The 11,232-nt window shown below is 46.1% G+C and overlaps 1 protein-coding gene across 1 annotated transcript; it reads left to right on the plus strand.

Moving 5' to 3' along the window:
* Window positions 1–7,752: 7,752 nt before the first annotated feature.
* On the plus strand, window positions 7,753–8,819 carry FANCD2OS (FANCD2 opposite strand). Its single transcript, XM_059729354.1, has one exon. The coding sequence runs from the start codon at window positions 7,852–7,854 to the stop codon at window positions 8,332–8,334; it is 483 nt and encodes a 160-aa protein (XP_059585337.1). The 5' UTR covers window positions 7,753–7,851; the 3' UTR covers window positions 8,335–8,819.
* The last annotated feature ends 2,413 nt before the right edge of the window (window positions 8,820–11,232 follow it).

Raw genomic sequence — 11,232 nt, forward strand, 5'->3', positions numbered from 1 at the left:
CAAGACATAAAGTGAATACATATGATGACATCTGAAGATACAGACTTGGAGAGATTCCTTATTAAACAAAAGCAATAAAAAATGCAGTGATATGAATTTCATCGATTATGAAATAAAACACAGACATCTGTGAAATCAAGCAGAGCTGTGAAGGCCTTCAATAATAATGCAAAATATGTTCCAGACCAAGATCCTAAGGACTTTATCCAGATCAAATTCTACTGAGATTTTAAGTTAAGTAAAAAGTTGGTAAGAATTTTCCTGAATGCAGACTTCATGATCAAGTACTAGGAATCTGAACCACTTAAAAATAAAAGATATGATAAGCATCAAAATTTGCCTGTTGATACAGAATTACCTGGGGAGTAAAATACATTCATGCAGTTGATGGTGATAAGCCAAGCCCAGAAGCGTTTTATTAGCAGGTGGGTTGGATCTGATATACCCTTCCCAGTGTTATGGTGGAAGTCTAAATAATAGTCATCCTCTGCTTGTTGGCTTAGAAATGGTATTTAAAGGCCTGCTTTATGGGAATTGGCTAATAGGTATACATATATATAAGGGGTTAAGATGGACAGCAGGGGTTAAATGGATTTCTAAACAGCTTGGGAGATGCATACACAGTTTTTCATGGCCCTGGAAGCAGACGGGATGTCTAGCACAACAAGGCTAATGGATGGACGTCGGGGGGGGGGGGGCATGACGTGTTGTCTAACACAACAAGGACACACAATCTAGGAAACAGCCTGGGAAGCAAAGGAAGTATGTACCATAACACAGGATAAGTGACACCAGCTACAAGGCCCCAGAGCAGAGGAGAGCCTAAGTCCTGGTTTGGGGGGAACAGACCAAATTAGGAGAAGGCCCAGAAGGCTACGTGGATGTATGACCAAAGAGAGACAACTAACCAGAGACAGCCATGGATGAAGAGTCATCAGGAGTTATCAAGGGGGAAGGAGAATACAAAAGCAGAGACTTAAGATTAACAGAGTCCCTTTCATCCCTCCCTGTTCTTTGCTGTCCCTCCCCCTTCTCCTCCATGACAGAGGTCCCCATCCCATCCCTGTCCCCCGGGAAGGGTCCCAAAGGTCACCATGGACCAAGGGCATACCAGCAGCCCGTCTCATGCACCCCACTGGAGGGGGGCTGTGGGCCTCAGCATCCCACCTCCAGACTGCTGACACCTAAGAGAGAGAGCCTCAGAGTGGAGCTTGCATCCTGACCAGATGTACTTTGACTCTAATGACAGCCTTTGAATTGGTAGATATAGAACTGTTTTATTGTTTGTATTGTTGCTTTTTTGTTCTTACTCTGTATCAATAAATTCACTTATTATCGACTGGCAGGTGTTGTGGTCAATCTGAGGGTTGTGCCCGCCTGGAACAAAGATATAGGTGCTGGGTCCAAATCCAGTGTCAACATGCTGAGTCAAGGACTAAAAACAAGCCCCAATCAACTGTTCCCTTCATGTGCAGAGCCAACACTAGCCTTTAAGCAGGATAGCTTCAGAGGCCCTAAGCATTTGCCCCATGGCTGCTCTTAGATCATCTTTGCTGGTATAGTTCTGCATAGGTGCAGAGCTATATGCCAAACACAGAAGCTAGGTCTCTCCACAGAAATTAACCCAAAATGGCAGGACAGAATGCAATTCACACACACGCACACACAACACATCTACGCATTCATCAATACACCATAATTATAGTGCATTAAGTTTAGTACCTGTAATTACAAGCACTAAACTTAATGCACCCATAATCAGCACTACTGTGCATCAGCACAAACAAATGTGGGTTTTTTTGTGATGCTTAATGCTCATTGGACTTATCCACCGCACATTAGCATGGTTTTTGCCAGCTGCCCCAATATGCATTACAATTAGTTTAATGGGCATTAAGCGTCTCATGTAGACACACCCACATGCACACATATTCCAAATTCATTTATATAAACCCATATTATTATTTCCTTGGTTGTTCATACAATTGTCATTTCAATTGTGCCTTTTCCTAATAGTTGCAATGCTTTTCTGCAAAGGCAGGCCAAACATTTGTGCATAAAAAAAGTGGAATATTCCAATTTTGCTCTGACAAGTAGTTGGGTTCCATTTTGATATATGGAAGGTAAAATTACACCTTGGGAATGCAAACAGTGTTATGATCTCATACAAGAAGGCTTGAAGAGTTTCAGATATTTTTGTGCTCTGATGTTTCTAGTGAGTTTTCTTGTGCTCTTATGCTAGGTCCAACCCAGAATATGGTCCTGGACTCAGCATGCTGGTCCAACCTGATGTGTGGCTCCAGAGCTAGCCTGCAGAATTGGACCTGGCATGCTGGTTCTGGGGATATGTGCTGGGTCAGACCTAGTGCCCCAGCTACAGACTAAACCCACACAGTTGCTTAGTCCAGTGTACAGTTGTGGAGGCCCATACATTTGGCAGGTCTGAGTGGGGGAAGGAAGTGCATTGGTAGTGTTGTCACAGTTAATGCCACCACTCACTTTCCCAGCCCCAGCAAAGTTGCAGATCCATGAGGATCTCTCTTCCTTACATATAAGGAGTGTGACAGAGTACCATCTCCAGAGGTGGCCATAAAGCCTGTGCAGACCAAAAAAATTCTTGTACCCGGCTCTAGGGGCAGTCTGTCCTGCTCTCACCTGCTATGCCTTGGTGTTAACTCTTATAAAGAATGCAGGAGGTTGCCTGAGTCTTATGATGACCACCAGGTTTGCACTCAAGGCCTTATGGTCCAATTGTGTGGTTCTGTTCCACCCCTATACCATGCCCCATGCCTCACAGATGTCATCCTCATTGATGTTCTTTCTCCTATTGAATGCAGCCTTCTCTGGGCCCTCAGACCCTTTGGCTTCACCCAGCCCCACTCTGGGCCCTCAGACCCCTTGGTCTCTCAACTCAGCCCTTCCCAGGGCTGCCAAGCCCCTTGGTCTCCTGTTTGGCCCCTCTTTGGGTTTTCAAACCCCTGGATTTCTCATCTGGGCCCTCAGATCCCTTGCTCTTTCACATAACCCCTCTCTGGGCTGCCAGGCCCCTTTGGTCTCTTCCTAGAGCCTAATGCTCCCACACTTTTCCTGACCACTCTCTAGGCCCCTGGCCTCCTGTTGGGCCCCTGAACCCATCTGGTCCCACTATTCCCAGCCCCTCGCTAGGCCTCTGGAACCATCTGGTCCCGCTCTTTCTTGGTCCCATTCTGAGACCCTGGCCCCTTCAGGTTCTGCTCTTCCTCGGCACCTGCCAGGGCCTCCGGACCATTTGGCTCTGCCCTTGCTTTTATTTCAAGGTAAGCTCCCCTAGCTTTTCCCCACAAGGTATAATTCATAAGGCAGTGGGGGCTGGGGTTTTGGGGCACCTCGCATTCACCCTTCCCTGCTAGCCCATATTCACTTATGGGTCTACTTTCTGGGGCTCCTCAACAGGTCTCTTGCACATGGCCCCCTTCTCACTGGGCTGCCAGGACCCCACAGTAGGTCTCACACACTGAGCCCCTCTCTCTGGGCTCGCCTGGACCCCAGCCTGGGTCCCTTGGAACCTCTTCCAGCCCCTTAGCTCCTACCCAAACCTCCAGATAGCTTTGTGTTACCTTCCTGGGTCAGCTGACTCCCAACCAACACTGCAAGTGCCCAGCCACAATGAGCACCCTAATTTTCCCCAGCTGGTTTTGGGGGGAAAAATAAAAGATATATGTGGGAAAATACGATATTTGGGACTGTCTAGCATCATAGCAGGGTTCTAGCAATCTTCACGCCCAGACAATCCCTTGAGCTGAGGCAAATCCTAAATCAACTGCATAAAAAAGTGGATCTCAACCTTTTCGGACTTGAGGCACTGCTCACTGGACTCAAGGCAGCCCTTCAAATTTTTGTGAATCAAGTGGCACCCAATTTCAGAATCCAATCTGTACATTACAGTGCCTACTTCTGTGTGGAAGGGCCTGGCAAAATATCTGGCAGCACCCACAGGTGGTCTGGCACCCCGGTTGAGAATCAGTGGTTTAAAGAATTAGGGCCCCTGTGCACCAGTCAGGGACTCTGTGTTTAACAAGGGACAGGTAGTCTGATGTGTAGTTTTGCACATCAAGTAATAACTTGTAGATTTATTTATTAGATTTATATTCTGCCCTATCCAAAAGGCTCAGAGCAACTTACTTTCTAGAAGTTAAATAGAACCATCTAGAAGATTAATAGAATCAAACTTTCAATATTTTATCTTAGAAAAGTGGGGGGCGGGGGGGAAGACAGGTATAACAGCTGTGTATATTTGCCAAGTAATGTTTATTTGAAACCATTTCATTCTTGAAACACTGGCCAGAAATAGCACACAAGCAGAAATCAAAGCACCTGTTGCTCACAGTTGCCCTGTTTTTGATAGTTTCTGCTACGAATGAAATGAGTCATCTTGAAAGCTTGTAACATTTTTCCATCTGTATAGAAAGGCAAATATGGAAATCAACCATCTGTAACAGAGCCTTCTTTTAGAGACCAGAACACTGATACTCCCATCATGCTATGTATAGCAGCCTCCACATGGATGAGAATGAAGACTACATTAAGAACAGTTTTGGCTAGCACACTGCACAGATAATTCTATGACAGATAAAGTCTCTTTATAAAGAGATGCTGAAAAATAGCACTCCTTGAAAACCCCCATTTTGTTTCAGAAATGACAAGTTTCATCTTGAAATTTACACTGTAGACTGCTATAAAAAATTAGCAAAATTATGAAATTATAAGTGTCAAAGAATGAGATATTTCAGGGGGAAAAATCTATTCTGGCTGCTTAGAATGCTTGAACACCTTTGGACATGAAAGCTTTGTTAAGGACATTGCAATGAAGTTTAGGGTAAAACTCTTAAACCTGATGCTGCGGAGAACTTTTAGGGGAAAACAAGGTGGGGGGTATGATCACCATATAATGATGAGTGTGATAGTTATATTTTGCATGGAGTTGAAGACAAATGGGTACCAAGTAGACTGAAGAACAGCAAGATGCAGAATAGTGAATTTTAGCTGTAAAGACAAAAATAAAAGAATACTGGAAATGTTTTTAAAGGAAGAATCCCCAGTAATTAGAAACCACATGGATGTTAACAAAAATAAGCCCTAAATTATAGGTTTGCAAACACAAGGTGGACATATTGGTCTTCACTGGGAAGGAAGCAGAGAGGATTTGGGAGTGAAGGTAAGAATTTACTCTGGGTCAAATTAAGCTTAAATAAAACTGCAAAGCAATTTATGAGATTCTGGAGACGTGAGATGTAGTCAGGTAGAGTTGTTAAGCTCAAAACATGAAAACTGTAGTTGGAATAGGGCAAGTGGATGAACCCCCATAAAGATAAGAACTAATTAGCCACCCACATCCCCAATCTTGCACATCATCCCACTGCTTCAATTTTTTAGGAGGGCTAGAAATATGTATCAAGTTAGTAGGCAAGATTCTGCCTTGGCACTATCAGACCAACAAGGAAGTTGATTGAAGCCCCAGAAAGAATTCTGACTTTGAGAACTATATTTTTGCAACATTTTTGTTACAAGTATGGCTGATCAGCCTTGAGGAGTATGAGCAAAGCTCTGAGAGAAAAAGTCCCAGGGAGGACAGAGGAGACTGGAGTGGTACAATACTGTTTGTTTTGAAGCAGACCCTCCAATATCCCTCCTCTTTAAAGAACAAAACACCCCCGCTTCCCAGGAGCTGACCAAAAGGAAGAGCTCTCGGAGCTGAGGGTGCTATGGTTTGCCAGGGAAAGTAGGCACTACAAAAAGCCAGGGGCTTGATCCCTTGTGAAGCCAACCCCAGAGCTGGCTTCAGGGGCCCTTTCAGGAGAGGAAGGCCAAATAAGACTGTTTCTTAGGGAGTTTGGAAGCAGAGCTCCAACCCCACCAAAAAGGGCATTGATCCAGTAACATGTGGTAGCATAACTACGGATCTACAGATCTGTACCTGACTAGCCTTGTGAAAGGGATCTAAAGGAGAAAAAGGGAGGCAGACATTTTTTGTTAAAGATTGCTTCTTGCACACCCAGTAACATGGGCAATTTTAGCCAAAATTATAAAGGGGGGGGGGGCACCAAGTTCTGAGCTACTGCACAGTATATTACATTTCTCTATCGCTGTTTCTCAAACTGAACTGGGAATATCCCAGCGGTTTCCCAGACAAGGAACATTACAGTGTGATGGCCCTGACAAAGTTGTGCCTTGAGCAGAGATATAATTAGCTGTGTGTGTTTGAAGTCAAGTAGAAGGCAGGGTAACTTTGCATCATAAGACTAAACAAAAGTGCGTGTGTGCTTCTCTACACATGTATATATACATACATGTGTGTATAGATACACACATATCTCTATATATCAATTGATCGATAGACACATTCACACTCATAGCAGCAGCGCAGATAGCGGCAGTGCTGAGGGAGTCACTTAACTTCATGGCTTCTTATAATATACCTCATTTCTTCTGAACTCTTCATTCCACAGATGTTAATAACCCTCTCTCCTTTTTATTGGTCTTGATTTTCCATCAATCAAAGGAGCCTTTTTCTGCAATTCTAGTGTGTTTGTGTAGGGGGTGTTTATATGTGTATCTATATACGGGAGGTGTACAGGCAACCCCTGCTTAGCGCTAATTGGTTCCTGAAAAAGCGAACATTAAGCGAAACGAGCGTTAAGCAAAACCGAAAGTATTTGATGACCCAAGATGATGACTGCAAGTGTTTTTAATGGCCCAAGATGGTGACTGCAAGTGCTATAGTGAAACTTGCTGAACACTAAGTGAAATCAGGTATCAATTTAAGATGAGCCTTATAGTGAAATAGCATTACGCAGAGGTTGCCTGTATGTATTTATATGTGTATAGGGGGTTTGTGTGTTTGTATATACAGGTAGTCCTTGACTTAAGATGTTTCTAGTTACAACAAATGGCACTTACAACATTTATAAATTGGCACCCTGTTTTGAGTTTCTGACGTTAGTTTCGACTTTAGGATGCTTGATCTGATGCCAAGTCATGCCAGCGAACAAGTTTGCTGCCTCACCCATCTCCCTGGAGAACATCTTTCCAAACTTCCTTGGACACTTTCTTTAAGAAAGCAGACAAGACTCCAGAAAAACCTGCAGCCAAGACTCCTGAGAAGATTCCTGCCAAGAGCCCTTCAAAAAGTCCAGCAAAGTCACCTCAAAGGAGTCCTTCCAAATCAATATGATTGCTATTTACAATATAAATACATTAATGTAGCTATATTCCTCATCTGCAACTGATTTGACTACAAAATTCTGGGTTATTTTTGGTGAAGATAGGGTATTGGTTCAGGAACCAACCCCACATTAATAACATTGTTCCTATGGGTTACAAGATTTCGCCTTCAGACCCAGTTTTCAGGTACCGTTGTGTCGTAAGTCCGAGGACTGCCTGTATATAAGGGCGTGTGTACACCCCTTATACACACACCCCTATGTGTTACACACGCATCCAGCGGGGACACTTAGGGTGGTGCACGTGCAGAGCGCTGGTGTCCCCCCTCCCCCCCGACCAGCCGCACTCCCAGTTTAGGCGACGGGCCGGGGGCAGGAGGCCAGTGCCCCCCTGCGAGGCGGGATTAGCCACGATGGGGAGGACTCCCCCCCACCCCGCTGCCTGGTCGCTGGGGGGACACGTGCCCTCCCTGACTAAGGTGGCACCAGCCGCCCATGCACACACCCCTGTACAGCCCCCATACATATGCACCCAGTCCCAGGCACAGGCCCCCGCGGGCAGCGCAGCGCAGCACAGCGCGGCGCGGCCGTGCCCGGGGCCCGCACGCGGCGGCGTCACAATGGGTTGCCAGGCGGCGGCGGCGCTGGAAAGATGCGGCCGGCGGCCATGGCGGGGCCGTACCAGCTGTGGGGGCCATGGTCGCCGCTGGACGAGGCGCTGCAGTGGCTGCGGGGCGCCACCCCCCGGGCCGGCCCCGCGCGGGCGCTGCGGGCGGGGCTGGAGGCGGCGCTGTGCGCGCCGGGGCCGGGGCCGGGGCCGGGGCCGGGGGCGCGGCAGCACGGCGCGAAGGAGGCGGCGGCGCCGCTCAAGCCGGAGGCGGTGCGGCTCAGCGGCCTGGACTCGGTCTTCGGGCGGGTGGTGACGGCGCAGCCGCCGCGCTGGACCGGCTCGTTCCGCGTGTCGCAGCGCTCCGCCTTCTGCCAGGTCATCAGCCCCGGGCAGCGCTGGCCGCGCGGGCTGCGGGAGCCGCAGGTGCGCCTGGCCGTGGCCATGTGCCGCCAGATGCTGCGCGCCATCCTGCTGCTCTACGCCGCTTACAAGAAGTGCGCCTTCGCCCTGCAGCACTCGCGCTGAGCCCGCCGGCCACGGGGCAGAGCTCGCCCCACGGGCGGCCAAGCCACTAGCTGCCCTCTGGCCCTGCGCCCCACTCTTCCCCACACGAAGATGGAAAGCCTCCCAGCACCTCCAGGCTTTGCAAGAGTCACCTGGCAAACTCGCTCCCGCTTCTTTTCTCTGCTACCTGCCCAGACATGAACGCCGCGTGCCAAGCCAGCCGACTTCACGAGGGGCCTTTTCCTTCTTTCTTCCTTATGGTGGGAGGCCAACACTGCCTGGCAGCCGAGGTTCAGCCGTCAGCTTTCTGGCCACAAAGCATCCCCTCCGCCTCAAAGTCAAACCCATGTTTTCCTCTGTTGCAGCGAATGGACAGACACCCCCACCCCTCCCCATCAGACCAGGGCTGTGCTGGGAAACTGAGGCATTGTGCCAGCCAGGGAGCCTAGACGCACTCTATGCAGAATGATAATTAAAAAAAAAAAAGTGTTGTTTGTTGACCACCACTAGATGCCTTCTGATGAAGTTTGCTTTTGTTCATTAGGAGGAAAACACCCATGAACATCCTTTGGATGAGTTAGATAAAAAGCAAGATTAACATGCAGCTACGGTAGAGTTTTGACCCCTCAGGACTTAGGCCCTAAACCTACAAACAGTCCCCTTACAGTAAGGAGGTACTCCACCCCTTCATAGTTTCTTGCTTCATCTCTTCCAGGCATTGTAAGTGTGCAACTGCACTACCACGCATCCACAAGAAGAACGTGATCCAGCAACTGCTGATGCTGTTGAATTGGCTGTTTCCACTGGCTTCAGTGGGGGGGGGGGAGGTTTCAGGTTTAATACTGGGACTAACCATCAGCTATTTTTTTTTAAAATCCTCTTTTCTACTCTTTCTTCTTCCTTATCACATTAGCTGAGGTTCCATGTATCCATGAAGGTGATGCATAAAAAGGCAAATATATCAAATTGCTTTTAAAGTCTTGTTTCCTCTCATACACATGACAGTTTTGCCATAAAAGAATGAATTTATGCCTCCCCCCCCCCCACCTTCTTGTTTTTGTGAGCAGTTTGGGAAAGAACAGTCATTGCTCTTGTTTGTGCAAAGCCTACCACAGGGCAACCCTTGTGCATGACCGGGGCTTCTAGGAACAACTGAAGTACAAAAAAATGCATTAAATTAACCCATCTTCTAGAAAGATAAGTAAACTTGAGGTGTGAACTTAAATATATTGTACTGGGCCAGAAGAAGAATCCGGGTTTTGTGTTTTGATGTAGAAAAAAAAGAAGAGGAAAATGTCTGGATTTGAATCTCACTTCAGGTCCTGGGTTTTGGATCTGATAAGAAGTGAGGCAGAGTCTCTCCACATGGATGCTGTCAGGATCTTGCATCTGTTCCAGTATCCAGTGTGGTCTAGAAGACCAAAGCTCCATTAATCACATCTTGAAATACAAAGTTTAAACACATGCTATTTGTATTATCCTGGATGCCTATAAACCTATCCAACATCTCTCCCAGCTATACAGATAGATGCACAAAAGATATCACCTCACCTCACAAATCTTGCTTTAATACAATCTTTGATATTTTGCAGTCAAGGAGCAACTGCATCTCAGAGTGGAATTTTATCAGCAGATCGTTCACTGAGAAAAGTCAGTGCACCCTTAGCAGAGGGGAAAAATAATTAAGCTCTCTCTTTTATACCAGCTGAGGACTGGGTTCAATAGCTCTTTTATCTTTCTACCCCTTCTTTAAATTTAAATATTGCTTTCTACTAGTTTATTTTTAAGATTTTTTTAAAAAAAACAATAAAAAAACCCTCATCAGTTATGCCTAACTGTATCAAACTGCCACATTGATACAGGTCCATAATGGACAGGAACCTAAAGCTTTTGAACACTACAGGATAGATACAGCAGTAGCTAAAAAGGAAAAGTATTTATTGACAGCCTAAGGTGTTACTACAGAGATCAATGAGTTAGCTATCTCTAGTTATTCATCTCAGTCCTCACAGACTGATTCACAGCCAGCCAATTTCAATAGATAAGAAAGGTTGTTATAAAAAGTTATTTTGGCATACCTTCAGGAATAGCCAGATGAACAATCCCATAAGAAGGTACCTGGGAGGTAGGTTCTGCAACAGGAAATTCTGCAAAAGTTGCAGGAGAGAATATGATCATCATGTCATCCTCCACAGGGACAGACTTCATTCTAGCAAGTTCAAGTGCATCACGAAGCTATATACTACATGATGTTTAGACAGTCTTAGTTATACAAACAACAGAATGATCTCCTCAGCTAGTGTAGGTTGATATCACCCCCTTCATTTAACTGGAGATGCACTAGCATAGGGGTTAGGCTGATTATACCAGCTGAGGATCTGCTCCATAAATTTCACTTGCTTTTTTCAGTGTTGATTCTCCATGTCTGAGCAAAATACATGCAGCCTTTAAATTTCCAGTCTTAACAGAAACTGTCCATAAACACAGTCCTTAAAAAAAAACAACAAAAAAAGGGAAAGAGATGTTGTCTTTATTTCTGTAGAACATACAGAGTCTTATTTCCTTGAATGCAGGAGCTCAATTTCTGGTCCCTTTCAAGGCTAGACTCACAGTGAGTGTCCTCAGTTCTTGGTTCTATTCACATGCACTCAGAAGGCCAAATCAATGCCCTGACCCTTGTATTTAAAAGCACCTAGAGAAACCCACCACACCATATAGCTCATCTACTCAGGCCTTGCCTATTTGGTCCAGGCCTTGGGTAGCGGTTTCTGTTTGTTCCTGATAGTACTCATAAAAGGGCATATAATCTCCTCTTCATTTAGCCTGTATGAGAAGTGAATGGCATACCAATAAATTTCAGCTGTCTGCCATTTTTCATAGACTAATATAATAGCTGGAAGCTGTTACCCACCAGCATAA

The sequence above is a fragment of the Alligator mississippiensis genome, chromosome 5, assembly GCF_030867095.1.
Source record: "Alligator mississippiensis isolate rAllMis1 chromosome 5, rAllMis1, whole genome shotgun sequence".
NCBI classification, from domain to species: domain Eukaryota; kingdom Metazoa; phylum Chordata; order Crocodylia; family Alligatoridae; genus Alligator; species Alligator mississippiensis.